The 26,580-nt window shown below is 38.5% G+C and overlaps 1 protein-coding gene across 3 annotated transcripts in view; it reads left to right on the top strand.

Moving 5' to 3' along the window:
* Window positions 1-26,580, top strand: part of ARNT (aryl hydrocarbon receptor nuclear translocator) — a 53,532-nt gene that overhangs the window by 23,301 nt on the left and 3,651 nt on the right. The window contains exons 5-20 of one of the 3 annotated variants that reach the window (XM_054711614.1): window positions 510-554; window positions 2,482-2,695; window positions 4,856-5,069; window positions 6,228-6,330; window positions 8,324-8,389; window positions 8,784-8,869; window positions 12,828-12,904; window positions 13,600-13,734; window positions 15,916-15,990; window positions 18,087-18,238; window positions 22,503-22,613; window positions 22,767-22,839; window positions 22,994-23,117; window positions 23,309-23,411; window positions 23,794-23,941; window positions 26,232-26,394. In XM_054711614.1, the coding sequence (XP_054567589.1) occupies window positions 510-554; window positions 2,482-2,695; window positions 4,856-5,069; window positions 6,228-6,330; window positions 8,324-8,389; window positions 8,784-8,869; window positions 12,828-12,904; window positions 13,600-13,734; window positions 15,916-15,990; window positions 18,087-18,238; window positions 22,503-22,613; window positions 22,767-22,839; window positions 22,994-23,117; window positions 23,309-23,411; window positions 23,794-23,941; window positions 26,232-26,394 (1,889 nt within the window). The remainder of the gene's footprint in view (window positions 1-509; window positions 555-2,481; window positions 2,696-4,855; window positions 5,070-6,227; window positions 6,331-8,323; window positions 8,390-8,783; window positions 8,870-12,827; window positions 12,905-13,599; window positions 13,735-15,915; window positions 15,991-18,086; window positions 18,239-22,502; window positions 22,614-22,766; window positions 22,840-22,993; window positions 23,118-23,308; window positions 23,412-23,793; window positions 23,942-26,231; window positions 26,395-26,580) is intronic. The other 2 variants (XM_028131650.2, XM_054711613.1) reach the window with 2 other exon arrangements.

Raw genomic sequence — 26,580 nt, forward strand, 5'->3', positions numbered from 1 at the left:
ACCACCACCAGCCACTCTGGGCCTCTAGGCAGCGTGGGAAGGGGGAAAGGCGGCTCCGACCGGCGAAGGTGGTGCCAGCAGCCAGGGAAAGGAAGGCCCATTCTGGCATGAATCTTCGTGCATTGGGCTTCTAGTTTAGATATAATTTTCTTTACAGATTGGGACACTGTGTGAGAATGGTATTCCCTGGTTTGGTTCTTTTTCAAGCTATATATACTTGGTTTCTGTAGAGATTAATTGGCAAAATGCTTTCTGTGTTCAGATTATGTTAATTTATAACATTGCTTTTGTGTTGACCTTTGTACTGTAAGTTACTTTTTCTTTATTCTAACAGGTGGCTTTGTAGATTTACAGGCAAGGTTCCTATCCATATTTCCTTTTTTCCTCTGTTCTCTGTATATATTTTATTCTATTTCCTTTTCCCTTTCTTTCCTGTCTTTTCCTTCCTTCCTACCTTTTTTCTTTCTTTTTATTTACATTTTAGCTTAGTTCATTAATTCTGTTTTTAGGTCGGATGATGAGCAGAGCTCTGCGGATAAAGAGAGACTCGCCAGGTAGGAGAACAGTATCTTTTAGCATGATAAAGCAGATAATGCTGCTTTTTCTCTCCTTTTTCTTACTCTGCTCTTTTCTTCCCCTTCCTCTTTGTGTTTTTCCTTATCTGTGGCAAGAGGAGACAATAGTTTTTAGAAGTTTGTGTGTAATAGGAACTTTGGCTTCCTCCATCAGAAATTGAGTGGTGAGTTGAGGGACTTAGGAATTTTAAAAACTGCTATTAGTTTATGGTTTTCTCTTTTCCTCTTTATCTCAGCACTAAGTTTCAGAACAAAAAGCTTTTAGAAACATTGCAGCTGTGCCAGTTGGTGCTCTAGCAGGGACTCTTTTATCAGAAAGTTAATAAATATGCCTGTGCTTGCAATTAGTTCGGGGCCTTTAGGCCTCATCCTTTACTTCACACCTGTCTGGAAAGCTCGCCCTTATTTTCCCGTGTAGACTCACACCGAGGTTCCCATGTCACAGCAGTACTGGTGTTGCTCTGGTGGTTGAATCTTTGGTGGTTTCCCAGAAAATTTCCAGCAGCCTTGATGTGACTCTTTAAAAGATCACCCTTCTGGACTTCATTGTCAGGAAACTGTCAGGTAATAGGAAGAAAGGTGCTTTAAGTTTGAGAGCAGAATTTCCTATTTCTGGACCTCTGTGGTGAGACCTTTCCTCTTTTTTTCTGTTTTCTGGTCTCTGTTTATTTGGGACACTCAATAGGAGATAGCTTGTTGATCCAAACACCTATTTTTACTTCTTTCCCCTCCTTTTATATGTCATTACCTCTTTCAGCTGGGTCACAAGTTTATTTTGCTGCCATTTCAACTCATGCCTCCTACTGACTCACCCTTCTGAAAACTGATTTGCATGGTATGGTGGGAAGAGCTTTGCATTCATTGGTATGAAGGCAGCCCTTGGAACAGTCATCTAAGTAAACTGCTTGACCTTAGTTTGCTCTTCTCATAAAAAAGAGATTTATGTTAGATTAGTTCTATTTTTTCTTTTTGTTTTGACAGAGAACTTTTGCTCAAATAGAATCCTTATGTGATAATAGAAGTAAATAAAATAGAAGTAAATAAAGCTTCCTGTGTAGCAAAAATGCAGCATGTTCTTTGGTTCTCTCTTTGAGGCATCCCCATGAAAACACTGAGGAGCTATTAGGCTTTGCAGAAATCCAATTTGAGAGTACTGGATTATTATTTTTAATGATAATATTCCATCTTAATTTTGAGGATGTCAGTATTAGAGATGTAATCTCCTTACACTGATGAAATACAAAATGTCTATTTATATAGGCCTTTTCATCCTCCTCCCTACTCCACTCCTACTCCCCAATTCACTTTGTCCCAATCTGGGGACCCCATAAGGAATCATTAGTAGACGGTATCTTAACAATCTCTTGAGCTCAGTGCACTGGTACCACACCAAGATAGAGAAGGGAGGACTTTGTACAAATAGAATTTCAAAAATTTTAATAGTCGTCTAGTGTTGAGAATGAGAGGGAAGCTTAGAATAAACATTTTATAGACCAACAGTATCTATACTATCAATTCTTGTATCAGTTGTTGAGCAACATACTTGTGTTGGAAAAAAGTAGTCATTTTATGTTTTCAGCTTTTAAATATCTAAGACTGTCTTGTCTTAAAACATTTTTTTGTGTGTTTTGTTCTGAGGGAGTGGTAATTTACACAGAAGATGACATTTCCAGGAAATAGAATTGCTGATATCTGCTTATTCTCTGTCCCCCTTGTTAGTTTCTATTCCATGCTTGCTCTGCATGAGAAGGTTGGCAGACCTTACTCTAACTTCTGAGACTTAAGCATCCCTGAATCTAAATACCACATTTCTCCAGCAGCTCACTTGGTGTTCATATCACTCTCCTTGCTCCCAAATGTTCAGATGTGACCACCTGGATGGGACTTCTCCTCTCTTTCTATGCAGGGAAAATCACAGTGAAATTGAACGACGGCGACGGAACAAGATGACAGCCTACATCACAGAACTGTCCGACATGGTACCCACCTGTAGTGCCCTGGCTCGAAAACCAGACAAGCTAACCATCTTACGCATGGCAGTTTCTCACATGAAGTCCTTACGAGGAACTGGCAACACATCCACTGATGGCACCTACAAGCCGTCTTTCCTCACTGATCAGGTCTCTGAGATGTACAACTCTGAGAGAATCTAGAAACTCTTGAAAGTTTTTATCTTTTTGGGGTAGATGACCATAATCCTGAATAGAGGGTGTCATAGCAAAGCTGAATCTGTAGATTTTTTAAAGGATAAGAATTCAGCTCTTAAGGAAAAATTTGGACCATGGGAAAATTGAGTTTTGATTCCTGGCTATAACATATTAGCATTGGAACAGTGAGAAGTAGAGATGACTTGTGAAAACTATTTAGCAAGCTTATAAGTATTTTAAAACTTCATTCATAAATACAGCTTATAAGGTAGAAGAACAATGGAATCACCAGAAGTGATGACTATGTCTGTATAACCAGTCATCTTCCTTGGCTTTAGAGTTATAGAAGATGGAAGAAATTTATTTTTTATTCCTGAAGCATCTCCAGTTTTAGTGATTAAAGGAGTCTAACAGGCAGTTGTCATTGCTTAGTGATTTGCTGTTGCATTTGATGCATTATGAAAAGAATTGAGAAGGCAAAAACATTTTCAGCCTTTCATGAACTCAGTCTGAATATGAATATGTGAGTGGCAGAATACATACATAAGTGAAAAAAGATAGGAAAATGCATACAGAGAAGAAATACCTTTAAAAAAATAATTAATATGGGAATAGATACAGTAGATATATACTGGTGGGATTGCTGAAGTGAATAGAATGACCAGGCCTGAGTGAGGATGGTCAGCAAAGACTTCTAAGAGTAAGGAAGCCATGTTCTATTTTGATTATTAAAAATAACACAGGGTTACTGTAGAAAATTTTGGAAAATCTAGGAAGTATAAGGAAGAAAGAAATTGACCTATAATGCCACTCTTATTCAAAGGATTAAAAGAAAGGAAGGAATGTAATTTGGAAGAAAGCAATAAGAATTTTCCAAAAAAGATGATCTATATGAAAGTACATATAGCACAGATTTTATATATATATGTACATCAAAATAGTTAATCAGTTTGTTCTAATAGTACTCATACAGATATTGATCCAACGAACTCCAGTTATGTACCTTTTGTGGGCTAACCAGGTGCTTTGTGCTGTGAAAAATATAAAGAATGATAGGAGATTGTCACTGATGGAAATAACATGTAAATAAGTAAATCATAAACACAGAATCAGCTTTATAATAAAGGTACATTAATAAGTCCTGTAGAAGTGCAAGTATGGAAAACAGAATAGGGGAATAGTATAGTAAATTTTGGGAATACTGTAACTTGAGCAATGTGAGAACAAAGCCTAGTGAGAATGACTGGGTTATCAAAGAAAAGTAGTTTAGCATGCCTTGGGAGATGATAATAGGAAGGTGCTGGGAACTGGTGATGGAATATTTAGGAGATATGTTAAAGAATTTAGATTTTAATATTTAGGCAGTGGGGAGCCATCACTTAAGACTTGAAGGAAAGTATATTTAGAAAGGAAACAAAGGTTGGAGTATGATGTCATAGAAACCAGGGGAAAATAACATTTGAAGGATAGAATGGACAACATTGTCAGATTCTGAAGAGAGCTTGAGTAAAATGATAAAGAGTCAGGAAAGGGGATTTGCATTAGAAATTAAGAGGATTTGACTTGACAATTAGTAACCTCCTGAAAAAAATATAAATGCTATGGTTTAGAGTGAAGATTGCAGTGGAATTGTGGAATGAAAGATAAGAGATTTGAGCTAGTGAATGTAACATTATTCTTGGTATATAATCTTGGCACTGAAAAAGAGATGAGTCAGGCAAAGTTGACACAAGATTTGTGTAGAATTGAGAGAAGTTTATTATACTTACAGATCTGAGGGGCAAAAGAGAAAAAAATAGGAACATTTATAGAGATAGATCTTAAAAAGAGACCAGAGAGGGTGAGATAAAGAACTGTTAGTGGTATTATTTCCCATCTTTAGTCCTGAGGTAAAAAGGGTAAGGATGGATAGTAACATAGACACATTGAGGATAGTAACATCTATTGGGGAAAAAACATCTTGTCAATGAAGGTAATTACATTTAAGGTGCAAAGCTGTGGGTGTGGATGAGGCAGGAGCCAACAATTGCTTCTGGAGAGATACTTATGACTGGAAGTGTCTTCTTTCCATGAATAATAATTATTATTTTCTCAAGAGTTCAGTATTAATTTTTATTTCTCTTCCTTGGACAGGAACTGAAACATTTGATCTTGGAGGCAGCAGATGGCTTTCTGTTTATTGTGTCATGTGAGACAGGCCGGGTGGTATATGTATCTGACTCAGTGACCCCTGTTTTGAACCAGCCACAGTCTGAATGGTTTGGTAGCACACTCTATGATCAGGTGCACCCAGATGATGTGGATAAACTTCGTGAGCAGCTTTCTACTTCAGAAAATGCCCTGACAGGTATGAGATAGGTAGATGGAAATGAATGAAAGTCCTTTCTTTTCTTTCTCAGATAGAAGAAGTGTTTTAGCTCTTAAGTTTGTTCATTGAATTTGGCAGGGCTTCTAGAATTTTCTCCTTTAATGAATATAATCAGTTCTTTTTATTCACATGCAGAAAATACACTTTGTAGCTAGCTCATCCTTAGAAACTTTTCATGAGTGGCAATGCTTTTAAAAGTCTACTTTAATCTTAATATTAGTGTAAATAAAACAGTAAAAGTAAAAACTCCAATAAACTTTTTTCCATTCTGAAAGAATTAAATGATCCATATTTCTGTCTCATTTGTATGGGTAATTACCTGGTATTTTTTCTACTTCATTGTGCTTGGCTTTGTACTGGATTCTATGATAATAGATTTTTATTATAGAGGGGAGTTATCAGCCAGTGTGTAAGGCTTTGTTTTTTTGTATTTGTACTATTTTTCTGTCTTTTTTGGTTTGATCCCTCCCCACCCCCATTGTAATGCTCTTCAGTCTTTTTGCCGGAGTTTTACTAAAAGAAACAAGTCACATCTGTTTCTAAGCAACTCTGGAAAAAATTTTTGAAGTGGAAGCAGATCAAAGCTAGTAATTAAAATAAGACCATTTTGATTATATTAATGTTAGTATTTAGTTTCACCCTCTTTTATGTTTTTAATGGATTTCATTTTGCTATTTCCCCCTCCCCCGCAAAGTTGCCATTGCTTTCTATATGATAAAAGGAGGAGCAATTTTGGCTTGACATAGATACATGCTTCTATTGCTTATAAAATTGTTTTTAAACTAGTGATATTTACTGTTTGTGTGCATCTGTGTGTGCATGCATAGATATAAAAATAATTAGATCCAAGAATACAGCTTTGTCTCTTGCTTGCCAACACTACTTTCCACTCCTATCTTCCCTTGCACAAGGTTATTTCCAGTGCTACCTTTGAACTTAAGAGCAAGATTTATTGAAGGGAATTTTGAGGTACTTTAGGCTTGAAAAAAATCCATCCCCTCCTTGGCCCAGTCTGTTACAAGCAAGAAGATTGGAGGTCATGATTAGGTTACTTAACTATCATTGCCTTCAGTGTCTCTCCCCCTCTCCCTCATATACAAGAATGCACTCCAGGCTACTCTTCCGATTCCTTTTCAGGGCGTATCCTTGACCTGAAGACTGGAACAGTGAAAAAGGAAGGTCAGCAGTCTTCTATGAGGATGTGCATGGGCTCAAGGAGATCATTCATTTGCCGTATGAGGTGAGGGTCAAGCTGAAGATTGTGATGTGACATAGAGAAAATTAAGAGCTGAGGGTTTGATTTTCTGGTCAGAGGAGTTAAACTCTTAAATCCAAGCTTTGGTTGGATTAAATTTAACTCTCAGGACCCAATGGGTTGTAACATACAATAAAGTGTCGGATAAGGGAAGTAACTTTTACTAAATCCCTCCTATGCCAGACGTTATGATGGGTGCATTACGTTTGTCATCTCATTTCCCACAACTATCCTTTAGGGTAGAATTTATGGTTACTATTTTGCTGAGAAAAAAAAAAAAAGACTCAAAGAAATTAACTCCCCAGGATTGCATAATGTCTGATGCAGGATTTTATTTTAAACTCCAGAACCTGTTTGTTTTTTTCTCAGTACATCATGAGACAACATCCATATAGTCAGACCATTCAGATAATTTCTGCTGTTTGTTTTTTTTGTGTGTGTGTGTGTGTGTTTTCCTGTTTTGTTTTGTTTTTAAAGAAATTTGAGACTTTATGTCCTTTAGTTAATATTTAGTGTTTATAAATTTTATACTGTACATTTTAGGATTCTGAAGAAAAGGATGGTGGTACTTTCTACATAGGTAGAAAAAATCCCTTAAAGTCACAAAATAATTCCAGGTTGTATAATAGAAATTGACTACTTTGTTCTGAGAATACGCTTATTAGAAGGGATGAGTAGAATGTTAAGAAAGGTTTCCTAGGAAAGTTGCAAAATTGAATTGTGGCTCTGGTTTAAAGTAGCTTCAGATCCAGACTACTAGATTTGCCACTCACTATCTTTTGAGATCCTGAACAAATTAAATTACTACTTTGTGTTTTGATTATATCACCTAATATTGGGAGTTATATTAATATCAACTTCATAAAGATGTTATGAGGATTAGATGAATAAATATACATAAAGATGCTTAGAATAGTACTTGGCACATATTTTATGTAAGTTTTATCTATTATTTGAAATAAGAGAAGGAAAGTAGAGAGGATGGCAGAGAATGTCCCAGTATGTGGACATGGCTAATGGAAGGACGTAGGCAGGAGTAAGATAAATAATAATGAAATGCAGCAAACAGATTAGGTATAGAGTCAGCATACCACAACTCTTTTTTTGTTTTGTTTTGATAATTCTCACCCAAGGATATTTTTCCATTGATTTGTTTTTAGAGAGAGTGGAAGAGAGAGGGAAAGACAGAGAGAAACATCGATGTGAGAGAAGCACATCAATTGGTTGCCTCCTGCATGTGCCCTTGACCGGAATTGAATCCAGGACCCTTTGGTTCGCAGGCTTTGAATATAATCTGTTCCACTGTGAATATAATATATCCACTGAGCCAAACCGGCTAGGGCCCACAACTTTTTTTTTTTTAATTTTTAAATTTGTATTGATTTCAGAGAGGAAGGGAGAGGAAGAGAGAAACATCAATGATGAGAATCATTGATCAGCTGCCTCCTGCACGCCCTCTACTGAGGATCAAGCCTGCAACCTGGGCATGTGCCCTGACCAAGAATTGAACCGTGACCTCCTGGTTCACAGATTGATGCTCAACCAGTGAGCCATACTGGCCGGGCTCCACAACTCTTTATTTGTGAATAAACCTTTATTGGAACAGCGCCATGCCCACTTGTTTACATGTCTGTGGTTGCTTTCATGCTATAATGGCAGAGTTGACTAGTTGCAACAGATTATATGGCCAACAAAGCTGAAAATATCTACTAAATGGTCCTTTACTGAGATAGTATACTGACCCCTGATGTAGAGAATTTCTGCATTTGAAGAACATGCAGAAAATTTTGACTTCAAAGTCTAGGACTGTTACAAGTTTTGGAAATACATACTTGACTTCTTTACGCTTTCTTGTTAGGAGCATTGTTCAGTTTCCTGTGTCTGGTTGTATCCAGAACCTATAATCTGGCTGTTAATGGATGAAAAGGTCTTTGATAGTGCAGCTAATTGCTTTTAATTTATCTGTTCTTTGAAATAGGTGTGGCAGTAGCTCTGTGGACCCAGTTTCCATGAATAGACTGAGCTTTGTGAGGAACAGATGCAGGTGAGATTCTAAGCAGTTAAAACCAAAGGGATGGCCAAGTACCTGTAGAGTCATCACTTCTTCAACTACCTTACTGTAGTACTTCCTTCAGTAGTTCTCATCCTGATCCCTCACTCTCTGGAAGTGTTTTCCTAAAATTTTAAAGCTTTTGATTATCGTGTTTAAGGAAGTTGCTCTGCCACTTTATCTTCTTTTTTCTGCTACAGTACCTTTAAGTTGCTTGACTTTGGCAAGGGTCAGCAGCAATATGGTGGCCACTTTTGGGAGGGAAAGATCCAAATACAGTTACCCTGTTTTCTAAACATTAAGAGTCTAAAGTTAAAGGTTCTAAATCAGTGTTACCTTTTCAGTGTTACTGGGTAGAGTTTTCTCCTCACATCTGTAATTCTTCCAGGAATGGACTTGGCTCTGTAAAGGATGGGGAACCTCACTTCGTGGTGGTCCACTGCACAGGCTACATCAAGGCCTGGCCCCCAGCAGGTAGGAAAGTTGGGTAGTGGCTTCTCTCTTCATGCAGCAGGTCCCTCAGCGTCCAAGAAAGTTAGCTAATATTTAACATATCCCTCGTGTATGAAATGTACTTTGGTATAAACTAAGAAAATAGGGGAAAGAAAGTAGACTCTTTCCCTTCCCCCTTAAGGATTTATACTCCAATTGATGAGATGATTACACAGACTTGAAAATTACTCAGTGTTGGCTGTCTCACAGAATGTAGTTTTTAAATATGCAAATTCATAATAATGTATACTGAATACCTAAGTTCTAAGTATTTGTGTTTAAAAATAAGTTGGCCTTGAATACAGTTAATTTGGGAAAGCTTCCTAAATTAGGAGCAAGATTTTTCCCTGACTGGGTGGCTCAGTTAGTTGGAGCATCATTTCATACATGAAAAAATTTCAGATTTGATTTTTTTTTCTTTAAATGTATTTTATTGATTTTTAATAGAGAGGAAGAGAGAGGGATAGAGAACGAGAAACATTGACCAGCTGCTTCCTGCACACCCCCCACTGGGGATGTGCCCGCAACCAATGTACATGCCCTTGACCGGAATCGAACCTGGGACCTTTCAGTCCACAGACCAACACACTATCCACTGAGCCAAACCGGTTTCGGCCAGATTTGATTTCTTGACAGGACACATAACTGGGTTGCATGTTTGATCCCCAGTCAGGGCATGTACGGGAGGCAGCCGATTGATGTTTCTCTCTCTCTCTCTGAAATCAATAAAAACATATCTTCAGGTGAGGTAATGAATGAATGAAGTAGGAGCAAGATTTTGAGGGAGAAGGGAAATGGCTTGATTGTATTGACTTATAAAAGGAGTATTTTTTGTTAAGGCTTTAAGTCAGGATGTGAGCAGATTAGCTCAACTTGATGTCAAACAGGGAATGTGAGAAAGGTGGTTGGGATACTGGGGACTAACCAGCCTTTTAAACTAGCTTTTCAGAATTTCCAAATCTTAGCAACTTTATTACTTCATGCTGGATGAGTATAATTTGGAAGTGGATGTTGTAGGAAGACAGAAACTAAGAAAAGAAGCAAGATGGTATATTTTGGTAAGAGATTAAACTTTAGATTTGGAAAAACCTGGGTTTGACTCTGGCATTTACTAGCAGTATAACCTTGAGTAAATTGTTTGACCTTTGTAAAAAAAAAAACAAAAAAACCCTCAGTTTTCTCATCTGTATTTTGGAGATAATATATCTAATATAGAGTTATTGTGCCAGTTAGATTTAATGTAAGAATAGTACCCAAACCAGTGCCTGGTATATGGTAGGCACCATATGGTAGGCAATGAATGGTATTTAAATGTAATGAATTAATTTTAAATATTAATGACATTTGAACTTTTGAGCTAAATACATGGTCTTTTGTACTTCTGTATAGCTCTCAAAGCAATTCTATTTTTCTTGGTAAAAAGAAGATAACTATGCAAAATATAGAGAGAAAATGCAACCTCTTTTCTTTCCACATAAAACAATGAAACATTGGCTTCTCTGGTCATAGAAAGACAAAATACCACATGATCTCACTTAGATGTGGAATCTAATGAACAAAATAAACTGACTAACAAAGTATAGAAACAGAAACATAGGCATGGATATGGAACAGACTGACAGCTGTCAGAGGGGAGGGGGTGCTGAATGAAAGAAGGTGAAGTGATTAGCCAAAAAAACATAGATACATATAACACACAGACACAGACAACAGTGGTGGTAGCCAGAGGGTAAGGAGGGTTGGGGCTAGATGGAGGTGGGAAAATGAGGACAGAAAGAGACTTTGCGAGAGGCGATGACTGCATGATGCACTGTGCAGATGATTGAGTTGTACACTTGAAACCTATATGGTTTTGTGAACCAATGTCACTCCAATAACCTCAATTAAAAAAAAAAAGCATTGGCTTCTCTCTTCTCCAAAGGACATAAATAACTATTGGTGTTTGGTTTAATTTCATTTTTGGTTGTTTGCTTACTTTAAAGTTCATAGGTTGGGCAAGACATCTGTTTTCTGTCTATGATATGGTCACAAAATGAATGGCTATCTTTATATGTGTTTGGTTTGGCCAGCATAATTTTTTGGAATATTTTGGATGGGATCTGTATTCTGCAGCTTATTACAATTAATATGGGTAAAATATATGAATTTATACCTATACACATACATATATACATACTAGTGGCCCGGTGCACAGATTCGTGCACCTTGAAAGGAAATTAATTAGAAGAAAGATTTCTGCGGTAATTACGTTACTGCAAAATATTACGTGTCAAAATAGTATATATAATATAGTATTATAAAATTAAAACACATGTGTGATTGGCGCCAATGAGAGCTTTATATGTATTGCGCATGCGTGAGTCGACGTTTATTTTTAAATTGCCAGTGTGCGTCATATGTACCAGCCGGTCAATCGGATGATCAGATGTGCGTACAGTCAGTCACTTAGCCTTTTATATATATAGATATACATATATACATATGTACCTGTACATACATATATATGCATATATGTATATATATACACTCTTAAAACAGTACCTGGCATATATGGTAAATTCTACATAATTGTTTACCTTTATTCTTTTTTTAAAAAAATCCTCATCAGAGGATATGTTATTTTTTAAAGTTGATTTTCAGAGAGAGAGGAAGGGAGGGAGTGAGGGAGAGAGTGAGCGAGAGAGAAACATCAATGTAAGAGAGAAACCTTTTGGTGTATGAGACGATGCTCCAACCAACTGAGCCACCTGGCCAGAGTCCTTTATTGTGTGGTTTTTTTAAATTTTTTTATTAAGGTATTATATGTATACATATCTTACCATTGTCCCCCCCACCCCACTCCCATACTTGCCCTCACCCCCCAGAGTTTTGCGTCCATTGGTTATGCTTATATGCATGCATACAAGTCCTTCAGTTGATCTCTTATCTCCCCCACCTCTCCCTAACCCTTTTTTGTTTTTTTTCAAATTTTTTATACCAAGCACCTTTTAAAAAATATATTTTTAAATTAAGCACTCTTTTCTTTTGCAGTTTTTAAATTTTTCAATTTTTAAAAAATTATAGTTGACAAAATATGTTAGTTTCAGTTGTACAACCCAAAGATGTGATTTTTAAAAAATATATTTTATTGATTTTTTACAGAGAGGAAGAGAGAGGGATAGAGAGTTAGAAACATCGATGAGAGAGAAACATCGATCAGCTGCCTCTTGCACACCCCCTAACTGGGGATGTGCCTGCAACCAAGGTACATGCCCTTGACCGGAATCGAACCTGGGACCCTTGAGTCCGCAGGCCGACGCTCTATCCACTGAGCCAAACCGGTTTCGGCAGATGTGATGTTTATATACCTTATGAAGTGATCACCCTGATAGATCTAGTAACCATTTGTTACTGTACAAAGTTATTATGATATTATTGACTATATTCCCTGTGCTGTATATCTCCGTGACATTTACTTTATAACTTAGAATTTGTATCTCTTTTTTAAAAATTATTTTTTAAAATGTTTTTATTGGTTATTTTATAGAGAAAGAGAGAGGGATAGATAAATAGATAGAAACATCAGTGAGAGAGAAACATCAATTTACTGCCTCCTCCAGTCCCCCTACTGGGGATCAAGCCAGAAACCCAGGCATGTGCCCTGACTGGGAATCAACTGGTATCCTCTTGGATCATCGGTTGACACTCAACCACTGAGCCACACCAGCTGGGTGGAATTTGTACCTCTTAATCCCCTTCACCTTCTTTGCTTATCCCTGCATCCCAGCCATCAGTTTCTTTTCTGTATTTATGAATACCTATATCTTATCTTTTGGCACTCTTTATTGTTTTACACCTAGCTTCTTCATACCTGCATGTATTTTAAATCTTTACCTATCTGACTTTGAAGGCAGTTGAGTTTGAGATCCCTATTAAATCTTTTAACTTCACCTTCCTAAAGGTGTCTCCCTCCCAGATGATGACCCTGAGGCTGGCCAGGGAAGCAAGTTTTGCCTAGTGGCCATTGGCAGACTGCAGGCAAGTATGAATTTTCCATATCTGTATCATCCCTTTTCAATGAGAAGAAATCTCCTTCAGGACTTGTTCATGTTATTTTTCTTTTACTCTTTGATACAAATGAACAGTTCTATAAAAATCCACATATTTGAAGGAATATGGCATTCATAGTTAACAGTGCTGCTCTTGGATTTAACGGAAACTGAAGAGGATGAGAGAGGGAGGGAGAGTTTTTCCCCTTATTTTTCATATATTCAGCTTTACAATGCTGAATTTTCTATTTTCAACCAATTTCTTTTGCCTGTATACAAAAAAGAGAGAGATTTAAAATTTTTTATTATTACGTGACTAAAAGAGAGAAGTGATATTATTTTGATTCTTCTCATAAAAATAGATAAGTTTCTTGGTTACTTGAGACTATAATTTTCCAGTCTGAATAATGAACACAGGTTAGCTAATTGAAGGTAAGAGGGTTTTGGGTTGAATGAATTTTTCTTTTTTTTTTTTAACAAAGTTGTTAAAGAATATATATTTGGGAATGGGGCTAATGTGCTCTTTGATTGTGATTATCATTTTTTTCTTCCTGGATGAGGTGTGAAAGTTTTGAATTCCTAAAACTGGGAGCTTCATGTCTATGTAAATGACCATGAGGTGGTAGTAAATACATCTGTAGAGAAAAGATGCTATTTTATCTCATTTTGTCTCTTTATTTTCAGGTAACTAGTTCTCCCAACTGTACAGACATGAGTAATGTTTGTCAGCCAACAGAGTTTATCTCTCGACACAACATTGAGGGAATCTTCACTTTTGTGGATCACCGCTGTGTGGCTACTGTTGGCTACCAGCCACAGGTGAGGAGCTGGATCTGTTGCACCACTGATACTTTAGCCTCTTGTTTTCCCTTGGCTTTGTTGAGATTATTCAGGGATGTAATTCCAGAGACAGCCAAACATATCAGTCCCTAGCTCAGAGCTATATTTATTCTCAGCTTCTTATAAAAGTCTAGAGAAATATGGTTCTGAAGCCAGGTGGGAGCAGCAGGTCCGGATATATACATTTTTGTTAATGATGTTAATGCAGATATTGGTGCAAAAGTACTAATTTTAATTAGTTATGCTATGGCCACCTTTTGGTAATTCATCTAATCATTTAGATGAATAGTAACCCACGAGTTATTAGAATTTTATTTAGACTTATTCAGCATACCAGGTAACTATACCTCAGTTGAGAAATAAGTCATTATATAAACATTCAAAACTATAGTGGCTAGGAAGCAGTTCTGGCTATGGCTGTGTGAAGAGGTTGATAAAAAAGTGGTCTTAAAAAAGAAGAACAAAGTCAAAGGATTTACACTACCTGATTTAACAACTATTATAAAGCCATTGTTATCAAGACAGTGTGGTATTAGTATAAGGATAGGTACGTAGATCAGTAGACCAAAATAAGAGTCTATTCTCACATGGTCAACTAATTTTCAACAAAGATGCTGAGAGAATTCAATGGGGAAAAGAAATCTTTAAACAAATGGTAATGGATAAATTGGGATATCCATATGCAAAAAGCATACACAAAACTTAAACTCTTATAAAATTTTTAGAAGAAAGTAGAAAATCTTTGGATCTTGAGTTAAATAAGATTCTTATATGACACTAAAAGCATGATTTGCAAAAGAAATTGATAAATTTGCCCTCATCAAATTTAAAATTTGCCCTCATAAAAGGACATCATTAAGAAATTGAAGGCCCTGGCTGGGTAGCTCAGTTGGTTGTAGCTTTGTCCTGATATGCCAAGGTTGCTGGTTTGATCCCCGGTCAGGGCACATACAGGAATCAACCAATGAATGCATAAATAAGTGGAACAACAAATCAATGTCTGTCTGTCTGTCTGTCTGTCTCTCTCTCTCTCTCTGTTTCTCTCTGTCTCTGTCTTCCTCTCTCTCCTACCCCTCCTCTCTTCCTCTAAAACCAATAAAAAAAGAAAATGAGAAGACCAGCCGAAAACTGGGAGAAAATTTGCAAATTATGTCTGAAAAAGGATTTGTATCCAGACTATATAAAGAAATCTTTTAACTCATTAAGACAGCCAGTAATTTGAATGGACATTTCATTAAAGAAGAAATATAAATGCCACGTAAAATGATATTCATCATCATTAGTCATTAGTTAGGTGCAAATTAAAACCACAGTGAGATACCACTGCATGCCCACTAGAATAACTATAATTAGGAAGTGTTCACTGTGTTACCTCATTTAAGAAATTTAATTAAAAAAATTTTTTTTAAAGTATTGGCAAAAATGTGGAGAAACTGGAACCATCATACATTGTTGGCAGACATGTGAAATGGTATAGCCACTTCGGAAAAACATTTTGGCAGTTTCTTAAAAAGTTAAACATACGCTTATCTCATAACCCAGCAATTCTACTCCTAGTATTTAACCAAGAGAAATGAAAATATTGTTTCACACATATTTATACACAGCTATTCATAGCTCTATTATTCATAATAGCCAAAAAGTGAAACAATTTAAATATCCATTAACTAGTGAATGGATTCTCAAATTGTGGTATATCCATGTTAGAATGCTGCTGAGCAATAAAAAGGAATATATTATTACAGTAACATAGATGAACTTCAAAACTATGTTCAATGAAAGAAGCCAGACATAAAAGATTACCTATATTGTATGATTTCATTTATATGAAATTTCTAGAAAAGGCAAAACTGAAAAAGCAGAAAGCAGATTAATGGTTGGCTAGGAAATTGTACACTAAGAATGAGTGAATTATATATGTAAATTATAACCTCAAATCTATAAAAAATGTAGTTATGATAAACTTACAATGCTCTGAAAGGAAAATGCTCCAGAGGCCAGTTTAGCAGATTCCATCTGTTATTTTTTCTTTCCCCCTTCCACACTTATCAATAATCCTAGGATAAAGACAGGTGAAATAAAATCCAACCCCTCAGTAATGGGCCAGGAAAGTTAGATGCTCATAAAAGTGTTGTTCTTACTCTTCTTTTTCCCTTTTAGGAACTTTTAGGAAAGAATATTGTAGAATTCTGTCATCCTGAAGACCAGCAGCTTCTAAGAGACAGCTTCCAACAGGTAACTTTTTTTCCTGGTTTGGATCTGAGTAAAATTTTTATCACATTCATTCCACAAATATTTATTGACTACTGATTAATTGAGTATTGTGACAGGCACTACAGTTTTACATTCTATAGTACTTAACCTATATTTTTAAGGAACAGAAAAAGATCAGTCTTTGAAACTGAATAATGTCCAAAATATTTTAGTTTGGCTTTGGCTACTGACCATCTTAAATCTAACTAGCTGCATCCAAGGGACTCTTTAAAGTATGTAAAATATTCTATGCTTTACTGAACTGTGGATAGTATTAGAAAAATGCGTTTTATAGTTCTTAAATAGTTAACTCTTAATTGTAAGCGGTCTCTTTAATTGTAATTTTCAGGCCATATATCCTGAAAATATCTGGTGAATTAGGTAGTAGTTCTTACTTTGTACCAGACTAGTTAATTTTTCTCTTTATGCCTCAGTAGTGTCCTCATTGATACAATAGGTATAATAATAGTACTTAAATTCGGAGGGTTGTTGGGAAGATTAAATAAGATAATGCAGTAAAGCACATAACCCAACTTCTGGAGGAAATCAGACATTGGCCGTAAAAAGTCTGTCTCCCGAGTACTCAGCATTATCAGTTCCATCCACTCGGCTGCAGCTCACAGAAGGATCATATTCCTTGTATGTCTAGTCTCAAAACCTAGTCTGACTTGTGTGGAAATTATTCATAGCTAAAGATACGAACCTTCAGTAGTGGGAGAACATATTGTACAGTATATTTCAGTAGTGTCTTCATTGTATTAGTATAACGATGAAGCTTCCTTTTCTTCATTTTGATTATTTTAGTGCTTTGTTTCACACTTGATTTGTAAAAGTTTTAGACATATATTTAAAATGTGCTATTTTATTATTGCTAAGGTAAGTATGTCCCATTTTCTGCTATACTTATTTTTCAGTCAGTTTGTAAGATCAGCAGATACTGTTGCATTCATCAGCTGAAACATAAATGTTATCATTTATTTAAAAAAAATTTTAAGTGTGGATATTTTGAAGTACTGGGCTTATACATCATTGGAATAGATATGTACAGCAATAAGCAGGTTTTCAGAACCAGTACTTAGTTTGTGTACAAACATAATTATGTTCATTTTATACATATTATGCAGTGAATACATTTAAGTTTTAAAAGCTACTTACTATTGTTTAAATGCAGATATTTACATTACTTTTTTTTTTTTTTATTGATTTTTTACAGAGAGGAAGAGAGAGGGATAGAGAGTTAGAAACATTGATGAGAGAGAAACATCGATCAGCTGCCTCTTGCACACCCCCTACTGGGGATGTGCCCGCAACCAAGGTACATGCCCTTGACCGGAATCGAACCTGGGACCCTTGAGTCTGCAGGCCGACGCTCTATCCACTGAGCCAAACCGGTTTCGGCTACATTACATTTTTTAAATCATGTTAAGTGAATGATGGTGTTTTTAAAAGAAAAAACACAAAACCTAGTGGTTGACATATAGAAACTATATGATAAATATTACTGCTAATATTACTTTTTTAGAATGAGAATCAAAAGATTATTTCCTTTTAGACTAGAAGCTAAAATAATCTAAAATTAGTTTCTTTTGCAAAACTAAAGCAAAATAAGAACTAAAGCCAATTTTGTTTAATTTATAGAAACCTTCATGGGTGCTGTGAGAACAGAAATGCTTAGGTTTGGGGGGAAAGCGAGGATTAAGGAGCAATGCATAAGCTAAATTCAGTGTTATTAAATGTATAAATTTCTAGTTTAGACTTGTAAAGCTAGATCAGCATTATCTTTAAGGGACTTTCCAAGGGAAGTGTGGAAACATAGTCTGTCTTTCCTGGAAAGAATTGTTATTCCTTTTTTACTTTGACTAGAGAGGTCAGGTAGTTATGGGATTCTGGGAAGAAATATGATAAATATATCTCCTAATTATTTAGTCACTTAGTTTTCACTCCTCATACTGTTTTATTAGTAACATTGAAAGAGACAGTGACTCAGGAATCTTAGGGTTATAGAGTGGGAATTTTATTTTTTAATTTTCTAAGGATAATTTTTGTGGGTTTCACTGATAGCATGAAAACTTTTTCAGGTGGTGAAATTAAAAGGCCAGGTGCTGTCTGTCATGTTCCGGTTCCGGTCTAAGAACCGAGAGTGGCTCTGGATGAGAACCAGCTCCTTTACTTTCCAGAACCCTTACTCAGATGAAATTGAGTACATCATCTGTACCAACACCAATGTGAAGTATGTACCATAAAGGCCTTTTCGAATGTTGGGATTTCTCCTGGGCCAAATCTGCTTACCTCCTTCTCTTCTACTTTTCTAGTGTCAATAGCATTAGTTTGAAGTTCCTCATCTTCCAACTTCTTACAGTTTGGGTAGTTCATCCAGGTAGAATAAGATTTTAATCAGCAATAGATTAGAGATGAGGTTCTGAGATGTGAAAGGTTTGTATTTCAATTTTGTTTCAATCCTCTCTAGAAAGGATTTTGTTGTATACCCCATTTTATTGCTCTAGTCTGGCAGAATTTTTCTCTACAGCAGATATCTGAAGACTTTCTATAAAAGGCCAGATAGTAAATATTTTAAAGGCTTTGTGGGGCATACACTTGCTATTGCAACTACTGAACTCTGTTGTTATAGCATAAAAGTCCTAGACAAATAAAATGAGCAAAGATATCTATCTTCCACCAAACTTTTATTTCCAAAAATGCAATGGACTGCATTTGCCCCAGGGACCATAGTTTGCTTTAGAGCAGGTGTCCTCAAACTACAGCTCGCGGGCCACATGCGCGTGTTTTTGCCGTTTTGTTTTTTTACTTCAAAATAAGATATGTGCAGTGGGCATAGGAATTTCTTCATAGTTTTTTTTTAAACTATAGTCCGGCCCTCCAACGGTCTGAGGGACAGTGAACTGGCCCCCCGTTTAAAAAGTTTGAGGACCCCTGCTTTAGAGCATGGCTCCATCCACTCTTTTGTTAGCCTCTGTTCTCCTTTATTCCTTTTTTCTTTAAAATATATTTTATTGATTTATTACAGTGAGGAAGAGAGAGGGATAGAGAGTTAGAAACATCGATGAGAGAGAAACATCGACCAGCTGCCTCTTGCACACCCCTTACTGGGGATGTGCCCGCAACCAAGGTACATGCCCTTGACCGGAATCGAACCTGGGACCTTTCAGTCCGCAGACCAACGCTCTACCCACTGAGCCAAACCGATTTCGGCTCTCCTTTATTCCTTGATTTCTTTCCGTTTGAGCCTTCCTTCTTTGTTAAATATACACACAAAAAAAAAATTTTATTGAGCCCTAACCAGTTTGGCTCAGTAGAGCGTTGGCCTGCGGACTCAAGGGTCCCAGGTTCGATTCCAGTCAAGGGCATGTACCTTGGTTGCAGGCACATCCCCAGTAGCGGGTGTGCAGGAGGCAGTTGATCGATGTTTCTCTCTCATCAATGTTTCTAACTCTCTATCCCTCTCCCTTCCTCTCTGTAAAAAATCAATAAAGTATATTAAAAATTATTGAGATGGATTTCACATACCATACAGTTCACCTATTTAAAGTATACATATTTTTAAAGTATGTCACAGGATTGTTCAATTATTACCACAATCTAATGTCATCTATCCTAAATGAAATCCTGTATTTGTTAAGTCACCCCTCCAAGTCCTGTGCAAATAATCTACTCTGTCTCTATAAATTTACCTATTCTAGCTAGACAGTTCATATAAATGGAACCATACAATATGTGGTTCCTTTGTGACTAGCCTCTTTCACTTACTATAATGTTTTAAGGTCATCCATGTTATAGCATGTATCAGTACTTCATTTCTTTTTATTGCCAAATAGTCTTTTGTATGGATATCCCAATACTGCTGTGAACATTTGTATACTAGATTTTGTGTGGGTATGTTTTTATTCTCATGGATATATACCTAGGAGTGGAATTGCTGGGTCATATGGTAACTCTGTGTTTAATCTTTTGAGGAACTGCCCAACTGTTTTCCAGAGCTGCTCTCCCATTTTATGTTCCTGTCAGCAATGTATGAGGATTGCAGTTTCTCCACATTTTTGCTGTCCTTTTTTTTATTATACCTTTCCTAGCAGGTGTAAAGTTACTTCTTTTTCATTTAGTCTCTCTGTGTAGAATTGGCTTTGAATCCACCTCTTAAAGATCTGATTTTATAAATAACTAGTGACCCGATGCATGAAATTCATGCACATTAAAAGGGGATTAATTAGAGGAAATAATTTAATATTGCTATTTGCCCTTTCTCTATAATAGAAGTGTCAGAGATGAAAGAAAATTAGTAAAATGTATATGAAAACCTTCCTCCTGTCAGAGTCTAGGGCACACTACAGGACCAAGAGTCAAGTCCCCGCCCACCCACATGCACCTCAAAATCGCGTGAGACCCAGACCCGGCCAGTCCCACCCTTGTCAAGCCCTGCCAGGCAGGGGGCGTAGCCTGAGGTCCTCCAGCCCAGACCAGGGTGAGGGGCTTGCCTTGAGGTCCTCCGTCAAGCCCCCCAGGTGGGGGACACAGCCTGAGATCCCCTGTCAAGCCCCGCTGGGTGGGAGGCATGGCCTGAGGTCCCCCATCAAGCCCCACCAGGCGTGGGGGCGCGCAGCCTCAATTCCCCCAGCCCAGCACCAGGAGGGGGGCGCAGCCTCAGGTCCCCCGTCAAGCCCCACTGGGTGGGGGCGCAGCCTGAGTTCCCCCGACCCAGCACTGGGGGGTGTACCTTGAGGTCTCCCGTCAAGCCCATCTGGGTCGGGGGCATGGCCTGAGGTCCCCTGTCAAGCCCCGCCGGGCGGGGGCGCGGCCTGAAGTCCCCTGTCAAGCCCCACCTGGTGGGGGGCGCAGCCTGAGGTCCCCCGGCCTGGCGCTGGGGCGGGGGAGCAGCCTGAGGTCCCCTAGTCCAGCACCAGGATGGGAAATGCACCTTGAGGTCCCCCATCAAGCCCTGCCGGGTGGGGGGCGTGGCCTCAGGTCCCCTGGCCTGGCACTGGGGCGGGAGGTGCGGCCTGAGGTCCCCAGCCTGACACCAGGGCGGGGGGCGCAGCCTGAGGTCCCCTGTCAAGCCCTGCTGGGCGGGGGGCGCGGCCTGAGGTCCCCTGTCAAGCCACACGGGGGCGGGGAGGGCGTAGCCTCAGGTCCCTGCTGATTGCTCGTTAAGACTCCTTATGGGAACTTGGCCTCAGCTGTGGGTGCAGCCATATTTGTGATGGAGTGATGGTCAATTAGCATAGTCCCTCTTTATTAGATTACTAGAGGCCCTGTACATGAAAATTCATGCACTAGAGGGAGGATCCCTCAGTCCGGTCTGCCCCCTCTCACAGTCCGGGAGTCCTCAGGGGTGGGAGGTGACCCGGTGATCAGGGGAAGGTGATGCCCCATCACACCTCTGCTGCTGCCACTGCTGGCAGTGCAAGCCTCAGCTGGCCCTGGTTACCTGAGCCTCGGGCCAGCCCTGGGCAGCTGGGGGATTGAGGAGACCGGGCACTGCCATATTTGAGGGCGTGGCAGTCAGTTAGCATATTCCCTCCTTATTGGCTGTGGGCGCCACCATCTTTGCAATGGCGTGAGGGTCAATTAGCATATTCCCTCTTTATTATATAGGATTAGCAGTATGACTAGCACCTGGTGATGACATTGAGTCTATATTCTTCAATTCAATTGTTAGGGCTTGTGAAGTTTAATTCTCTGTTAAATTAACTTAGTATAATGGATTGAGTTAGAAATTTTTATTAACTTAGAACTCAGGTACATATGGTCATGGTCATTGTAGATTTTTGTTTATTTTGTTTTTGCATCTTTATATAACAGAACAACTATTGTTTTGTGTTTTCATTTTGTTTAAAATTTGAAATCTTTTTAGGAACTTTTTTCTGGAAATAATGACTTCCCCAATTTTACATAGAGTTTTCCCAACCACAATTAATTTTAATTAATTATTAATGTTTTAAAATAAATACTCTTTATAGAAAATTGGAAAGTATTGAAAACTATAAGAGAAAGTAAGAAAAATTCCCTATCCAGAAATAGTCCTTTTAAAAAAAAAGATGTATTTTTATTTGATATGTGCCCTGATCAGGAATTGAACTGTGATCTATAGGTTGACGCTCAACCACTGAGCAACATCAGCCAGGCCAGAAATAATCCTTTTTATGTTTCAGTATATGTACTTTCAGTTTTTCACTTAAGCTTTTTAAAAACACTATATGTATATTAGCGCATATCCACGCAACTAGGTACTGAATACCTAGGAAGAGTTAGAACCCAAACAAGAAGAACCCATGTGCCATAGGACATAGTTTCTCTTTGTGCCATGTTGTCCATAGTTGTGAATTATTTGTTGAATCTGAGGTCATAGGTTGCCTTTAGGATTGGACTTGAAAGGGAATTTATTAGGGCTCATCCCACCTACAAGTGAATATATAGAGCTTTATGCACAAGCAGTGTTAGATATATTTTTTCTCAGTGTTACCTTTTCTCCATTTTCCCAGGAATTCCAGCCAGGAACCACGGCCTACACTGTCCAACACAATTCAGAGGCCACAGCTAGGTCCCACAGCTAATTTATCCCTGGAGATGGGCTCAGGGCAGCTGGCACCCAGGTGAGAAATGTTGGAAGAATCATTTATTGAGCAGTGACTAGTCCAGTGCCATCTGCAATCTCATTATTTTTTTATTGTGTTAACCCTTTTCCCCAGATTCTTTAAAAAAAAATGTTTCCCCCCATTTCTCTCCTCACTGGCTTTAACATATAGGCAGCAGCAACAACAAACAGAACTGGACGTAGTACCAGGAAGAGATGGACTGGCCAGCTACAATCATTCCCAGGTTAGTGTATCTTCTTTGAAGAAGGACTGTGAGCATTTTTTAAAGAAATGTCTCCCAGTGCCAGTTAGAGTATAAATGTATCTATGTGAATTTTAGGGTTATTGGATTGTCATGTTAAACCTTCCATGGTTATTTTTATCATTGTATTCCACAGGTTTCTGTTCAGCCTGTGACAACCACAGGGCCAGAACACAGCAAGCCCCTTGAGAAGTCAGATGGTCTGTTTGCCCAGGATAGAGATCCAAGATTTTCAGAAATCTATTCCAACATCAATGCAGGTATGTTTCTTACTCATTCTCCTTTTAAATTCTCATTTTGATCACTTACTGATGGGCCTGCTGCTGCCCAATCAGTAGTCTTCCAACATATTCCCTCTTAGTCATAATACCTCATGAGTAAATAGGAACTTGCTGAACTAATATAGTACAGCCCCTTGACTGGCCCTCCCCCCACTCCTTTTGGTCCACAGATCAGAGTAAAGGCATCTCTTCCAGCACTGTCCCTGCCACCCAACAGCTATTCTCCCAGGGCAACACATTCCCTCCTACCCCCCGGCCGGCAGAGAATTTCAGGTGAGCCCCATATGTGTATATTGCTTTAAGGGCAACTGATGGATTCATTTGCTGAGTCCAAGTTTTATTCTTCCTTAGCTTTCTCTGGTTATTTCAGACAAAGCAGTGGAACTTATAGGGCCTAGGATGAGGCAAGCTGCTTTTCTTCCTCCTGTGTCTTTGCACTTTGCCTGTTGCCATGTTCTAGGTTCCATCTCTGTGTGTCCTGATCAGTGTGTGACTGTCAGTCTTTCTGATCTTTTCCATATTTTTTATCAAGTTTTCCTTAACCCCAAGGAAGTCAGGGGAATCTGAGAATAGCACTAGATTGTCCTGTGATTCCTAGATTCTGTGATAAACCCATCCTTTTAATCCTTTACCTTAATTATTTGTTCGCGCCTAGAAATAGTGGTCTGGCACCTCCCGTAACCATCGTTCAGCAATCAGCTTCTGCGGGACAAATGTTGGCCCAGATTTCCCGCCACTCCAACCCCACCCAGGGAGCAGCCCCAACTTGGACCCCTAGTACCCGCCCAGGCTTCTCTGCCCAGGTAAAGTTTCTCACCTGTCCCCTGGATATTGTTTTTTGTTTGTTTGGGCTGTTTTCCATATGTAAAGTTATTGTTGTTTATCTTAGGCTCCTTTTCCTCAACCCCCACCACCTACCTTCCAATTTTTATCTTGGTTGGGATCAACTAGATAATTAAAAACCATGGATAATCTAAAACTCAGAGTCTGTGGTGTTTACATACCCACTTTAAATCAGAATTGCTGCCCTAACTGGTTTGGCTCAGTGAATAGAGCGTTGGCCTGGGACTGAAGGGTCCCAGGTTCGATTCCGGTCAAGGGCATGTACCTTGGTTGTGGGCACATCCCCAGTAGGGGTTGTGCAGAAGGTAGCTGATTGATGTTTCTCTCTCATCGATGTTTCTAACTCTCTATCCCTCTCCCTTCCTCTCTCTAAAAAAAATCAATAAATTATATATTTTTAAAAAATAAATCAGAATTGCTCACATAAAACATCTTGAACAGATTTTCAAATGTGTTTTGGAATAAATTCTTTTTTTTCTAAGATTTTAAAAATATATATACTTTTTATTGATTTTAGAGAGGAAAGGAGAGGGAGAGAAAAATAGAAACATCAATAATGAGAGAGAATCATTGATCAGCTGCCTCCTGCATACCCCTCTACTGGGGATTGAGCTCACAACCCCAGCATAGACCCTTGACCGGAATTGAACCTGGGACCCTTCAGTCAACAGGCTGACGCTCTATCCACTAAGCCAAACCCACTAGGGCTGAAGTAAATTCTAAGAGGCTTCCACCTCGTTTAGGACTACAAAATATAGGAACAAAGGAGAAAATTATGAATTTAGACACAGGGATGTCTATTTACAAAACAAAAGTGTTTAAAAGTCCCTATATAGTCTATATGTATATCCTATATAATAAAAGCCTAATATGCTAAGTTTCCGACCGTTCAACTGTTTGTCCAGTTGCTATGTTGCATACTGACCTCCAGGGGCAGATGCTCGGACTGGTAGGTTAGCTTGCTGCTGGGGTTCAGCAGATCAGGCCTGGGTAAAACGAGCTGGACACACCCTGGCTGGTCAACCTCCCGCAATCCCTCCCTGCCTGGCTGGCCCTTATCAGACCCAATTGGGACTGTGCAAGATGACCCCAATCAGCCCCAATTGGGATTGGGCGAGACGGGCCAGACATGCCCTGGAGTCCTCCCGCGGGCCCTCCCTGGCCAGCTGGCCCTTATCAGCCCCAATCAGGACAGGGCGAGGTGGTCCCGATCAGCCCTAATTGGGACTTGGCAGCAAGATGGGCCAGACACTCCCTGGAGCCCTCCCACGGTTCCTCCCCACTCCGATCGTGCACTGGTGGGGTCCCTCAGTCTGGCCTGCACCCTCTTGCAATCTGGACCCCTCGGGGGATGTCAGAGAGCCGGTTTCGGCCCGATCCCCGTCTGCCAGGCCGAGGGACCCCACTGGAGCACGAATCCATGCATCGGGCCTCTAGTATAATATGTTAAGCTAAAGCTAATATCCTTTCATAAGTTCATATATACTTATATTAGTAATATATAACATATATAATAATATATAACATTCTTTATATGTTATATAATATAAATATAAATGATAATTTTTTAAATTTAAAAAGCTAAAACCAAAAGTAGGCTCCAGAATTATTATTATACAATGTGATCTCAATTGTATAAAAAAATGCATAGGAAAATAAAAACTGGAAGAAATTATCCACCATATGTCTTTGGTGGTAGAATTGTGATTAATTTTTAAAAAGTATTTTCTTCACTTTGCAAATATTCCATAGTGCATATACATTACTATTATGGTGAGAAAAATGCTAGTTACTAAAAAAATGGACATCATTAGAAACGAATGTGATACAGACTGAAAAATAAAATGATGCAAAGTGTTTATATATATATATATATATATATATATATATATACACACACACACACACACACACACACACACACACCATAGTGTTGTTAATGCCTCCATTTTTATATAACTTTACAATTTATAAAATGCTTTTATATAAATCATTTTTATTTAATTTTCACAACTCTAAATGTATACTTTTATTAATTTTGTAGTTCATTTCTTTTTGCACTTTTTACATTGCCTAAAGATAGTGTCAAGAGAGATTGGGGATTAATTGGAAGAAATATGCATTAGGAAATTGCTGAGTTTCGCTCAAAAGAATCCAGTGATTGACAGAGAGTGTTGACTCTCATAGGAATGGTACGTGCAATAATCTTAATGTTCCACTTATTGTTCTCTGTTCCTTTCTCTCTCTTAGCAGGTGGCCACCCAGGCTACAGGCAAGACTCGTTCTTCCCAATTTGGTGTGGGCAACTTTCAGACTCCATCTTCCTTTAGTCCCATGTCCGTCCCTGGTGCTTCCACTGCATCACCTGGTGCTACTGCTTACCCTACTCTCACCAGTCGTGGATCCAACTTTGGTGAGTTCAGTCCAGAAGATGGATAAAAGGAAAATCACAGCACTAAAGAGAAAGGATTTGGAGGTTAAGATGGTTTGCTGTGCACTGAGCTAATTATGAGAAAATGCAAGGTATTTGCTATGTAAAACCTAGCCACATGGCCCTGGCCGGTTTGGCTCAGTGGGTTGAGTGTTGGCCTGCAGACTG

The sequence above is a fragment of the Eptesicus fuscus genome, chromosome 22, assembly GCF_027574615.1.
Source record: "Eptesicus fuscus isolate TK198812 chromosome 22, DD_ASM_mEF_20220401, whole genome shotgun sequence".
Lineage (NCBI taxonomy): Eukaryota > Metazoa > Chordata > Mammalia > Chiroptera > Vespertilionidae > Eptesicus > Eptesicus fuscus.